Genomic DNA, 14,435 nt, shown 5'->3' on the forward strand with positions numbered 1-14,435 from the left:
CCAACAATGGGCTGTACCATCGGCCTGCGTAAACCCACCTTTACTGTGACATTACTGTGAGCATTATCCTCTTAAGGTGCATTTACACAAGCCAATAATCGTCGTTCCCGATAATCTGGCAATCTAAATGTGCCACCAATCACCCGCGTTTCACTCTTTCATCGGGTGAGCCTGTCGTTCGTGCAAGAACACCAATTATCGTTTCTGGAACGTTTCCTTCCCGACAATCGGCAGTTCCATCGCCAGTGTGAATCTGCCTTTACTTATTACATCACTGTGTGCATTAGGGAGTCCAACATAATAACAAAACTTTCCATACTCTTAACATGATGCTAAACGTGGTCATGATAGAGAGGGGCCCCATTCCAAGTTTTGCTATGGGTCCCATGATTACTTGTTATGGGGGCGGTAATTGGCTGCGGTGATTATGTGCTGTATGCCAGCACGTCGCTGCTGCAATTTATATACAAGCAGCGCCAAGAGAACCAGCTCGACTCCATAAACAAGGGGGTTGGAGAAGATGAGCTTACCCTAATTTTTTATTTTATGCAATTGGGGTGCTTATCTAAGATTTTTAATTACCTCAGACAACCCCTTTAAGGTATGTCATTATCATGACCCATTCCCTTTAAGCTCAAACCACAGATCTTTCTTCTTGTTTCTGGAACGTTCTATCCTATTAAATATCTGTTATCGACCGAGGCAAATCCCATTGAACCCTCTACACCCGCTTCACAGAGCCATTGACCACACCGGAAGTGTACGCTGCTGGCTGGCAATGCGCAGTTGGTTGGCGGACGAGTGAAGCCCAACACGCATGCGCAGAGGTAACGGCGGATGTCGCGTTTGTATTACCCTAGAATGTTACCGGAGGAGGAGCAGGAGCAAAGATGGCGGCGAATCCGAACTCTGACAAATGCATCTTTGAGTGTCCGAGCTGGTGAGACTGGGCCGTGGGAGGACGGGCTGCTGGTGCAGTGCACGCTGTAGTAGTGCATAGTGCAGGCGCATGGGGCTGCTTATCAGGCGCAGAGATGAGATCTGGGGGAGGTGTGGTCTGGAGTTGGAGCCATGTTGTGGAGGGTGACTTCTGCTACCATTGGGTAGTCATGCTGTATTTCTCTCCATAGGGCAGGGAAGCCTCCTCCAGGACTCCATCTTGATGTGGTTAAAGGAGATAAGCTCATAGAGGTGAGTGCACAGCAGGCTGGTGTCTGCCCATCGTAGGCAGCCTCCTGGCATTGAGGGTGCACCTGACCACAGCTGCCAGGGAATGTGCTGCCACTTTACAATGGTGCTCTGAGGTAGTTCCGCTGAACAGTCGCATGTAGGGATTAGTGTTGAGCAAACTTGTGTTTTAAGTTCTGCGTCCAAAGTTCGCGTTATCGAAGAATCCCGTTAAGGTCTGTGGTAGCGGAATCCATAACGGGATACTTCGATAACCTGAACTTTGGATGCAGAACTTAAAACACAAGTTCACTCAACACTAGTAAGGATGAGTGAACTTGTTAAATAATATATGGTAGTAGGACGCACAGGATTGCTGGTCCACCAACCAGGGTGCTCACAGTCCACTAGTATCACCCCACTACTCAGTAGATGCCTTGGAAAAATATGTATAAAAGACTGGGCACACCTCAGAAATTGGGTCACTACGTTTAATACAGTAGAATGCAATAACATATGGTATGTCTAAAATCACGTATGGCTAAAATAAATAAATCTGACACTCCTATATAGCAATCACAAAGTTACAATTAAAAAAGTATGATTGAAAAGATACCACCTGTGAATAAATATCATTGAATCAGTACATCAGTTGTAATAATATAAAAAACTAGTAATAAAAATAAATTCCCAGTTCACGAATGGGGAAAGTTTGGATAGCAGCGTGAATCAAGTGTAACAGCAGTGCTGGCAACAATAGTAGCAAGATGGTTCAAATTCCTATGGTCATTCCAATTGGCAGCAGCAAACAAGATCAAGAACAAAGTCTTCCATATCCATATAACATGCAGTTACAGCCTACAAGCTTAGGCCATTGAAAGAAGTCACTGGGTCAAGTTGTGTCTAGGACAGTAGTGCCCGGACTATATGCAGCGGCGTCCCGCTGTGTTACTGACCTAGCGGCGTCCTGCTAAGGTGAGTATTGAGACTTATAGTAACAGCCGGCTTCGATATCGGAACAGTCTTACCGGTAATTCCAGACCTCTGCCGTCCTGTGGACCTCAATGAAATATTCTCCTTATGTCCTGCAAGTTGTTTGTTTGCCGCGTTGGTGGATCGCTACACGTGAACCCGTCGGTTTGGATACCGACTCCGTCTTAATGCCACCTTGCCCGGGGGATTTCAAACTGGTATTCGGCAGACTGTTCTGATATCGAAGCCGGCTCAGTTACTATAAGTCTCAATACTCGCCTCTAGCGGGACGCTGCTAGGTCAGTAACACAGCGGGACGCCGCTGCATATAGTCCGGGCACTATTGTCCTAGACACAACTTGACCCAGTGACTTCTTTCAATGGCCTAAGCTTGTAGGCTGTAACTGCATGTTATATGGATATGGAAGACTTTGTTCTTGATCTTGTTTGCTTCTGCCAATTGGAATGACCATAGGAATTTGAACCATCTTGCTACTATTGTTGCCAGCACTGCTGTTACACTTGATTCACGCTGCTATCCAAACTTTCCCCATTCGTGAACTGGGAATTTATTTTTATTACTAGTTTTTTATATTATATCAACTGATGTACTGATTCAATGATATTTATTCACAGGTGGTATCTTTTCAATCTTACTTTTTTTTTTAAGGGTTCCCTGTTATCCAAGAATTCCATTATGGATTCCACTGCCATGAACCATATCTTATGGTCCGTGGTAGCGGAATCCATAAAGGAATCATTAGATAACCCGAACCTTGTACGCCGAACTTGAAACCACAAACTTGCTTAACACTAGTCACAAGGTAACACCTGAGGGGGCCCACCATTTACTAATGACAGGGGCCCTAGTGTTCTGTACAGATGCCCAGGGTTTCTAGTAGGAGTCCCTCATGGAGCTTGTGTTGGATAAACATTGATTTTATAAAGCACCTACTTTTTAGGAGCCCTCCGGAGCCACAGTTCCCTAATCCTGTGTAAGGGTACTTTCACACTAGCGTTTTTCTTTTGCGGCATAGAGTTCTGTCCTAGGAGCTTAATACCGGAAAAGAACTGATCGGGTATATCCCCATGCATTCCGAATGGAGAGCAATCCGTTCAGGATGTCTTCAGTTCAGTCTTTTTAACTGTTCAGGACGGAGATAATACCGCAGCACGCTACGGTCTTATCTCCGGCCAAAAAACGGAACACTTGCCTGAATGCCGGCATTTTTTTTCCATAGGAATATATTAGTGTATTAGATCCGGCATTCAAATTGGCGCATTGACCGATCCGGTATTCCGGTCTGCGCATAAAGACTGTATCCGTTTTGCCAATGACCCCGGTAGAACGGATACAGTATTGCAATGCATTTTTCAGACTGATCAGGATCCTGATAAGGCTATTTTCACACTAGCGTCAGGATGGATCTGACAGGCTGTTCACCCTTTCGGATCTGTTCTGCTGCTATTTCGACGTGCTGCTGCTCCGTCCCCATTGACTATAATGGGGACGGGGGTAGAGCTCCAGCGCAGCACGGCGAAAAGCCACCGGACTAAAAGTACTGCATGTCCGACTTTTTAGTCCGGCGGCCTCTCACCGCGAACTGCCGTGCTGCGTCGTAGCTCCGCCCCATCCCCATTATAGTCAATGGGGACGGAGCAACGGCAGGACGGATCCGACAGGGTGAACAGCCTGTCGGATCCGTCCTGCTGCTTGTGTGAAAGTACCTTAATGCTACTTTCACACTTGCGGCAGTGTGACGGCGATTTTGATGTGACTGAAAGCATTTGTGAGACGGATCCAGATGCGTATCCGTCCCACAAATGCATTGCAAAAACGGATCCGTCTCTCCTCTTGTCATGTGGACAGACGTGTCCGTCTTGTATTTTTTTATACACTTTTACCGGTCTGCGCAGGCCGGAAGGATGGAGCCGGTATTCCGGTATTTGGAATACTGGATCTGGCACTAATACATTCCTATGGTGAAAAAGTTTTTTTCGCTGGAGATAAAACCGTAGCATGCTACGGTTTTATCTTTTGCCTGATGTAAACTGAACGGATTACTCTCCATTCAGAATGCATGGGGATATGCCTGATCAGTTCTTTTCCAGTATAGATCCCCTAGGATGGAACTAGGTGCCGGCAAAGAAAAACGCTAATGTCAAAGTACCCTAACACTAGTTTCACACTTGCGGCAGGACGGATCCGACAGGCTGTTCACCATGTTGGATCCATCCTGCGGCTATTTCGCTGTGCCGCCGCTCCGTCCCCATTGACTATAATGGGGATGGGGGCGGAGCTCTGGCGCAACACGGCAGTGCACAGAGAAAGCCACCGGACTAAAAAGCCTGACATGCAGTAATTTTAGTCCGGCGGCCTTTCTCCATGCTGCGCCAGAGCTCCGCCCCCGTCCCCATTATAGTCAATGGGGACGGAGCGGCGGCACGGCGAAATAGCCGCAGGATGGATCCGACATGGTGAACAGCCTGTCGGATCCGTCCTGCCGCAAGTGTGAAAGTACCCTAAGGCTCCATTCACACGTCCGCAAAACGGGTCCGCATCCTTTCCGCAATTTTGCGGAAAGGGTGAGGACCCATTCATTCTCTATGGGGACGGAATGTGCTGTCCGCATCCACATTTGCGGATCCGCACTTCCGCATCCGTGCTTCCGTTTCCGCAAAAAAATAGAACATGTCCTATTCTTGTCCGCAATTGCGGACAAGAACAGGCATATTCTATTATGTCGGCAATGTGCGGTCCGCAAAATGCGGAACGCACATTGCCGCTTTCCGTGTTTTGTTTTGCGGATCCGTGTCTCCGTGTATCCGCAAAACACATTGCGGACGTGTGAATGGAGCCTTAGTCTGAAAAATGCCTGGTCAGTCTGAAAAAAATGACATGCGTTTGCATACAGTTTGCCTGATCAGGTAGGCAGTTCAGGCAACGGAACTTCTCCCAGAATCAAACAACGCAAGTGTGAAAGTACCTTAATCTGATGGTCGGCTAAAAGCGATTGTGGAATTCCCCTTTAAGATAATAGGTGCTTTTTTATTTATTTTTTCTTCCTGTGCCTTGGACTTCACATCCATGCCTTATGTTGTAAGGCACAATGGGAAGCCAAATACGTGCAGTTTTCTGCATAGAATATGTATGAAAATCTGCGTGGAAAATTGGGCAGGTGAACATGCCCTATGAGTTGTAAATTAATATGCAGTTGACGCCTACTCCTATTCAGGTCCAAGTTAGCTCAGTAGCCATGTTTGGTCTCCCAGAGGCAGGAATGGCAGCAGATGTGACAATTAAAGGGGTTGTCCGGGTTCAGAGCTGAACCATAACATATCCCCTTCTTCACCCATGCAGCCCCTCTGAGATGAGCATCTGAGCATTTCATGCTTCAAAAAAAATATTTACTAATGGTCAGTGTGACCAATAATTGTCTCTTGGTTACATGTGCCGTTTGTTGTCTTATATAAAACGTAACATTTATTTATTTTAGTAAAATGTTTCTACCGATTACTAAGATTTACAATTATCAGCTGTCTGTGAGTTTGTTGCTTTTTACTGTTGTAACTTGTGCTTGCGCTGTTTGTGTCACAGTGCAAGCTAACTAGGAGACTCTGATATGTTTCCTGCTTCGCCGGCTCCCCTATTCCATGTGGTCACTGTACTAGTCACACTATGTCTAAAAGCTCCTCACAATCTGCCCCCCAACATGTTTCGCCAACTCCTTGGCGTCCTCGGGGGTTTCGGGCAGTCTGCTAGTGAACAGGCCGGGACCCAGGATTTCAAAGCCTTCCTATAATGAGGTCATCGTCTCCTGAACTAATGAGTAACTTTTTTGTCATCATGTTCGTCTTAATAGCCTATAAGGGGTGACCAAGTGGGATGGTACAGCAACTGGTCACTCCCATTCTCTTGCCAGTCCAATCGCTACTGGATAATCTATTACTCGTGCGCTGGAACTTAGACAGCTTGTCTTGTCCATCTTTCCCAGCGCATGTCATTGCACTTGCACATTTAGCTGGCTATGTCTAACTATTGTGCCTGCGTTCTAACTTGGAGTATACAGATAGTGTTTCCTTCCAATGCGCATGTCCAAACTTTTCTCCATCTAAGAAGTAGGTCTTATCCCAGCGCATGCGTCAGAACTTTACCATTCTGCCTTCAAGTTTATCCCATTGCGCATGCTGAAAGACTTAGAGTTTGAGAGCCAGTAGATTCGGATATTCATGCGCTAGCTTTACACTTATAAATAGGGTTCTCTTATCCATCTATACTGCGCATGTCAGTGGACCTATATACAGAATTAGGTGAGTCCTGATTATTGCGCCTGCGTTCAGTCTCAGACTTTTAGAATGTTAGGAAACAGTTTTCATTGCGCATGCTACAGAAGCGCATTGCGCATGCAAATTGTAGCATGCGCAATGAAAACTGTTTCCTAACATAAAGGAATAAGTTCCAACGCATGCGCTAAATGAGATTTTTTTTTTTTAAATAAGCATATCCAATATGGATCAGATAATATGATCTAAGCCCTAGTGCAGGACCAATAGTAATTGGATTTAATATTATATAATTCATAAAAGTTTAGAGGACCTTTCACTAGAAGAAAAAATCTAAAACTAACTATACAGACATGGAGAGCCTTACTATTATACCTGGGCGCCGCTCCGTTCTCCCGGTATAGCCTCCGGTATCTTCATAGTTAGGCTCCACCCAGGGGAACCTGCCGTCGTCTCCTTCTCCCATGCTGTAGGCTTTTTTCTCTCTCAGGCAATGAGCTGAGCACTGCGATTGGCCAGCGCTACAGCATAGGAGAAGGAGACGCCGGCAGGTTCCACTGGGTGGAGCCTAACTATGAAGATACCGGAGGCTATACTGGGAGAACGGAGCGGCGCCCAGGTATAACAGTAAGTGCAGGGGGATCCCTGGGCGCCGCTCTACATGTCTGTATAGTTAGTTTAGATTTTTTATTCTAGTGAAAAGTCCTCTTTAAGTTCAAAAGTTATGTACAACAAGACTTAGAATTGATCTCATACATGCGCAATAAGAGCTACTTGCGAGCGGAATGGTATAATAATATTCACCGCATATCCCGAAATAAGCCCCTATCCTAAATTGGAGAAAAGTCTATAGACAAGCTCATTAGAAAATAACATTCTAAAGTCTGAGACTGAACGCAGGCGCAATAATCAGGACTCAGCTAATTCTGTATATAGGTCCACTGACATGCGCAGTATAGATGGATAAGAGAACCCTATTTATAAGTGTAAAGCTAGCGCATGAATATCCGAATCTACTGGCTCTCAAACTCTAAGGGGCAGATTTATCATTAGCTCAGATCAGAATAATGAAGTAAAAAAGTCCCAAACGCTAAAACTTTGCACAAATTTGCGACTTTTTTTTCTGCTCTGCACTATGCTCACCAGTTTTCTGAAAGTGGGCGTGTTTTCTTATGTAAATGAATCTCTAGACAGATTTACTATTGGGACTATTTAAAAAGTCGCAATTTCACTCCAGTGAGGACCATGCTTATCTTATGAGACTTTTTAATAGAACAAGCGACTTTTTCATAAAGATGTGCAACTTTTGTAAAGCTGCTTACTGACGGATAAACTGCTACCGTCAAACCACATTTATTACAGTCTTAAAGGGCCGATCATAAATCTGACTTGGCTAAAACTGACTTTAGCCATATGTGAAAGTGGAGTGAGCTGTCATCAGAGTCATGATAAATCTGGCCCTAAGTCTTTCAGCATGCGCAATGGGAATAACTTGAAGGCAGAATGGTAAAGTTCTGACGCATGCGCTGGGATAAGACCTACTTCTTAGATGGAGAAAAGTTTGGACATGCGCATTGGAAGGAAACACTATCTGTATACTCCAAGTTAGAACGCAGGCACAATAGTTAGACATGGCAAGCTAAATGTGCAAGTGCAATGACATGCGCAGTGCAAGATGGACAAGACAAGCTGTCTAAGTTCCAGCGCACGAGTAATAGATTATTCAGTAGCGATTGGACTAGTAAGAGAATGGGAATGACCAGTTGCTGTACCATCCAACTTGGTCACTCCTGATAGGCTATTAAGACGAACATAGTAACAAAAAAGTTACTCATTAGTTCAGGAGATGATGACCTCATTATAGGAAGGCTTTAAAAGCCTGGGTCCCGGCCTGTTCACTAGCAGACTGCCCGAAACCCCCGAGGACGCCAAGGAGTTGGCGAAACATGTTTGGGGGGGGGGGGGGGGGGCAGATTGTAAGGAGCTTTTAGACAGAGTGACTAGTACAGTGACCACATGGAATTGGGGAGGAAACATATCAGAGTCTCCTAGTTAGCTTGCACTGTGACACAAACAGCGCAAGCACAAGTTACAACGGTAAAAAGCAACAAACTCACAGACAGCTGATAATTGTAAATCTTAGTAATCGCTAGAAACATTGTACTAAAAGAAATGTTACGTTTTATATAAGACAACAAACGGCACATGTAACCAAGAGACAATTATTGCTCACACTGACCATTTGTAAATAATTTATATTGTGATGTCTCAATATGTTAGAGGGTCAGTCTTGAAAATTAAACATTTCATGCTTCAATGCTCTCCCTTGCCCTGCGAGGGGTTCAACGCGTATGCCCATCTGAGAGGGGCTGCCTGGGTGAAGAAGGGGATATGTCCAGGTTCAGCTTTGAACCCGAGCAACCCCTTTAAAGCAGTCGGGTTTTCAGAACATTAGTGCTTTGTATTAAAGGGTCGTATCCACAAGACCGACACCTGTATTGAGAATAGGAATCCCCCCCAACCCATATCTCTCAGCTGCTGTGAGTGGAGAGATGTGGCTGTCTCCATTCACTTCTGTGGAATATCTGAAAGCAGCCAGGCCGTCCTGTGGATATGCTTTAAATGCATTTTGCAGATATGATTGGAGGTATGTTTCAAGCTGTATATATGCATGAGCATTTGTATCCATGGCCTTATTAAGATTAGGGCTGTCGAAGCTATGTTCACATTAGAGATGATCCGGCAGCCTGATCTGGCGTAAATGCCGGCTGTCGGCCGGATAAAAGATGCTGAATGCAGTGGTATTTGTCTGGACGAAACCTGGCATTTATGCCAGAAAGTGGTCAGCTCCCATTAGTCAATAGAGATCCGGTGGTTGATGCCTCTGGCAGTGACCTGTATTGGAATGCAGCATGATCAGTCTTTGTTTTTCCTAACATCTGCCATCAGCGAACAGACAGGAAGCCATCATAGGTAGGCACGAGTGAACCTGTGTTTTCAAGTTCGGCGTACAAGGTTCGGGTTATCTATGAATTGCGCTATGGATGCAACTACCACGGACCATAACTTAAGGTCCGTGGTGGCAGAATCCATAACGGAATTCTTAGATAACCCGAACCTTGTACGCCGAACTTGAAAACACAAGTACGCTCAACACTAATCATAGGTAGTGTTGAGCAAACTTGTGTTTTAAGTTCGGCATCTAAAGTTCGGGTTATCGAAGTATCCCGTTATGGATTCCGCTACCACGGACCATAACGGAATTTAGAATCCATAATGGGATACTTTGATAACCTGAACTCGAACTTTAGACACCGAACTTAAAACACAAGTTCGCTCAACACTAATTATAGGCAGTAGATTTTATTTTTATTTTTCCTGTGCATATACCTGTAATTAGGGATGAGCGAACTTCATATTTTGATGTTCGGGTTGTGGTATATGCTGAATTGCGTTACCACAGACCATAACGCAATTCAGCATATACCACAACCCGAACTTCAGAATATGAAGTTTGCTCATCCCTACCTGTAATAATCTAATGTGTATGGTCAGCTTTAGGCCGAATGCACAGGGCTGTGGAACACGGCCATGAGCGTTCCGTGGTATCCCGGTCTGGCATCCTGCTGAGAGCAAGAGCGATCGGCGTCATTGGTTGCTATGACGCCATGCGTTTTATGCCAGCGTTGCACTACAGTAATACACTCGTATAGATCATACGAGTGTATTACTGTAGTGCAGCGGCGGCATGAAGCGCACGGCGGCATGGCAACCAATGACGCCGTGTGCTCCTGCTTTCAGCAGGGTGCCAGGCCGGGATACTATGGACCGCTCACGGCCGTGTGCATTCGGCTTTTGTTATATTTTCCCACAGTAAGTGACTTCTCTACTGGCTAAGACTCTTTCTGTAATCCTCACATCAATCCCTCTGTAATTCTGAGAGCTTGTACACGCTAGGACCTTGTATTTTATTCTCCTCCTCTATATATTCATCTTTTGTTTTATTTAGTAGCTCTGAGAAATTTTCCTTTCTTGCAGTATATGAGTAATGGTTTCTACAGTGCACTTGATACTAACCTAGATGTCTGCTCTGGATCCTCTCCAGGGTTTATCCGTGGTATCTGGGTCCAAGAAGTGCTATAGTAACTGCCGTAAGCATTTAAGCTCAGGGTGTGAAGTGACACTCTGTGTTATAACTTGCTGTACAGATACTATTGTATTACACAGTGTGGTGTTTACTTTATACATTTTATTGCAGGTTCTTTCTATACGTCATGAAGACGTAGGGGGAGATTTATGAAAACTGTCTTAGCTGTTCATAGCAACCAATCCGATTCTGCCTTTTATTTCTCAAAGAGCTCTCTGAAAAATGAAAGGTGGATTCTGATTGGTTGCTATGAACAACTAAGCTAGTTTTTCTCTAAACCAGTTTGATAAATGTCCCACATAGGCAGTATATATAAAGTGTCTTGAAAAAGTATTTATACCCCTTGAACGTTTCCATATTTTTTTCACACCACGCCCATGTTTTATTGGCATTTTATGTGATAGCCCAGGCATCAGCAACCTTCCGCACTCCAGATGCTTTGAAACTACAACTCCCAACATGCACAATGAATCGACTGTTCTTGTAATACCCATAGAAGTGAACGGAGGATTCTGGGATTTGTAGTTTCAGAACAGCTGGACTGCCGGTGGTTGCTGATCCCTGTGATAGACCAACACTGGCAAGTATGTGTGAAGTGAAAAGAAATTGATGCATGGTTTTCAAATTATTTAACCACTTTACGTCCGCCCATAGGATATAAACGTCCTATGGGTGGACCTCTATTTCTGAAAGCACGTTTTAAAACGTCCTTTCAGAAACAGCAGCTGCACGCTAATCGTGCAGCTGCTGATCGGGTTGCCCGCTGTCAGTGACAGCAGGGCAACCCAGAGATAAGGCAGGGACAGTTCCCAGGTGTCCCTGCCTTCCGGATCGCTGCAGACACAGCGCTCACCGAGCGCTGTGTATGCAGAGCAGGAAGCGCTATGCGCTTCCTGTTCCGGCCCGGCGGTCATGTGACCGCTGGGACCGGAGAGTGCAGGAGCTGTGTGAGGTCTTTCAGAGACCTCGATCAGCCCTGCTCTGAGGCTGTACAGCGCAGAATCATGCTGTACAGCCTCTCTGGGGGGTGCATTTCTTCTGTAACTGGGGCTACTATGTCAGCCCCAGTTACAGGAGAAATCAACAGTGAAAAAAAAAAAAGAAAAAGTGAAGCAAATGTCCCCCAGAGGTCTTGTATGACCTTATGGGGGACGAAAAGTGTAAAAAAATAAATAAATAAAGGGTTGAAAAAATAAACGTTTCACATGTAAAAAAAAAAAAGTCCCCAAGTAAGGAATAAAAAAAATAATTTAAAAATAGAAAAAATAAAAGACATATTAGGTATTGCCGCGCCCGTAAAAACCAGCTCTATAAAAATATCACATGAGCTAACCCCATAGATGAACACCGTAAAAAAAAACAAAAAAAAAAAAAAAACCTGTGTCAAAACAAGCCATTTTTGTCACCTTGCATCAGAAAAGGTGCAACACCAAGTGATCAAAAACGCGTATGTCCCACAAAATGGTACCAATAAAACAGTCACCTCATCCCGCAAAAAATGAGCCCCTACATAAGAAAATCTCTCAAAAAATAGCTCTCAGAACATGGACACATTAAAACATAATTGTTTTGTTTCAAAAATGCTATTATTGTGTAAAACTTTAATAAAAGAGAAAAAGTATACATATTAGGTATCGCCACGTCCGTAACAATCTGCTCTATAAAACTGTCACTTGACTGAACCCCTCAGGTGAACGCTGTAAAAATAAATAAATAGAAACTGTGCTAAAACAACCAATTTTTTGGTCACCTTGCCCCATAAAGTGTTATAATGAATGATCAAAAAATCATATGTACCCAAAAATAGTACTAATAAAACTGGCACCTTATCCCCTAGTTTCCAAAATGGGGTCACTTCTTGGGAGTTTCTACTGTAAGGGTGCATCAGGGGGCTTCAAATGGGACATGGCATCTAAAAACCATGTGGAGTTCCTTTTCTTCTGCGCCCTGCCATGTGCCCATACAGCATTTTATGACCACATGTGGGGTGTTTCTGTAAACCGCAGAATCTGGGTAATAAATATTGAGTTTTGTTTGGCTGTTAACCATCGATGTGTTAAAGAAAAAATTGGATTAAAATGGAAAATCTGCCAAAAAAGTGAAATTTAAAAATGTGATCTCCATTTTCCTTTAATTCTTGTGGAACGCATAAAGGGTTAACAAAGTTTGTAAAATCGGTTTTGAATACCTTGAGGGGTGTAGTTTCTACAATGGGGTCATTTATGGGGGTATCCACTATGTAGGCCCCACAAAGTGACTTCAGACCTGAACTGGTCCTTTATAAAGTGGGTTTTGGCAATTTTCTTAAAAATTTGAAGAATTTCTTCTAAACTTCTAAGCCTTCTAACGTCCTAAAAAAAAAAAAAAATGACATTTCCAAAATGATGCCAACATAAAGTAGACATATGGGGAATGTTAAGTAATAAATATTTTATGAGGTATCACTTTCTGTTTTAAAAGCAGAGAAATTGAAGTTTAGAAAATTGCGCATTTTTCAAATTTTGGGGTAAATTTGGGATTTTTTCATAAATAAAGGTGAAATATTTTGACTCAAATTTATGACTATCATGAAGTACAATGTGTCACGAGAAAACAATCTCTGAATGACTTGGATAAATAAAGGCGTTCCAAAGTTATTACCACATAAAGTGAGATATGTCAGTTTTGCAAAATTTTGCCTGGTCAGGAAGGGGGCAAATGGCCCAGATGGGAAGTGGTTAATAAATAAAAATCAGAAAAGTGTGGCGTGTATTTGTGTTCAGCCACCTGTACTCTGATTATCCCTAAATAAAATCCACTGTGACCATTTGCCTCCAGAAGTTGCCTAATTAGTAAATAGAGTCCACATGTGTGTAATGTATTCTCAGTATAACTACAACTGTTCTGTGACGGCCTCAGAGGTTCAAAACCAAGGAACATACCAGACAGGTCAAGGTTAAAATTTGCGGATAAGTGTAAAGCAGGGTTAGGTTATAAAAAAACTTTGAACATCTCACGGAGCACTGTTCAATCCATCATCCAAGAATAGATTTATGGCACAACAAGACAGCTATCCACCTACACTGACAGCCCAGGCAAGGAGAGCACTAATTAGAGAAGCAGCCAAGAGGGCCGTGGTCACTCTGGAGGAAATGCAGAGATCCATATCTCAGGTGGGAGAAGCTGTCCACAGGGCAACTATTAGTCATGTACTCCACAAATTTGGCCTTTATGGAATAGTGACAAGAAGCAATTTTTTTTTTTTTAAAGCAAGTCATAAGAATTCCCATTTGCAGTTTGCCACAAGACATGTAGGGGGACACAGAAAACATGTGGAAGAAGGTGCTCTGGTCAGATGAGACCAAAGTTTAACTTTTTGGCCTAAATGCAAAAAACTGTGTGGTGGAAAACTAAGACTGCACATCACCCTGAACACACCATCCTCTACTGTGAAGCATGGTGGTGTCGGCAGCATGTTGTGGGGATGCTTTTCTATTTTGCAAAAAAGAATGGGCAAAAATTTCAGTCTCTAGATGTGCAAAGCTTCTTTTCACTTCACACGTTGCTACTTTTTGTTGGTCTGTCACAAAAATCTGAATAAAGTACATTTAAGTTTGTGGCTGTAACGTGAAAAAAATTGGAAAAGTTCAAGAGTTATGAATACTTTTTCAATGCACTGTAGTCTGTGACAGGAGTAGGCATTCTTGGGTTCCTATAGATTTACTAGAGAGCTTATGAATATATTCCTTAATAAAGAGAAATATCTTCAGGACATTAACACCACTAGATTCCAAATTGTACAAATTAAATAGGCCTGCTTACAGCACCCTTGTTGTCCTTCTTTAGTAATGCCCCTTCAGCACCTCTATTTGCTGTGCAACCACAG

At 43.6% G+C, this 14,435-nt stretch overlaps 1 protein-coding gene and 1 non-coding gene across 2 annotated transcripts in view; both read left to right on the forward strand.

The window, feature by feature from the left end:
* Positions 1–817: 817 nt before the first annotated feature.
* The window catches only part of PPP1R8 (protein phosphatase 1 regulatory subunit 8), a 30,858-nt gene continuing 17,240 nt past the window's right edge, over positions 818–14,435 (forward strand). Inside the window, exons 1-2 of the mRNA XM_044286123.1 lie at positions 818–940; positions 1,131–1,191. Coding sequence (XP_044142058.1) covers positions 891–940; positions 1,131–1,191 — 111 coding nt within the window. The 5' untranslated portion in view covers positions 818–890. The remainder of the gene's footprint in view (positions 941–1,130; positions 1,192–14,435) is intronic.
* LOC122933550 lies at positions 10,484–10,633 on the forward strand. Its single transcript, XR_006388501.1, has one exon.

The sequence above is a fragment of the Bufo gargarizans genome, chromosome 3 (assembly GCF_014858855.1).
Source record: "Bufo gargarizans isolate SCDJY-AF-19 chromosome 3, ASM1485885v1, whole genome shotgun sequence".
NCBI classification, from domain to species: Eukaryota; Metazoa; Chordata; class Amphibia; order Anura; family Bufonidae; genus Bufo; species Bufo gargarizans.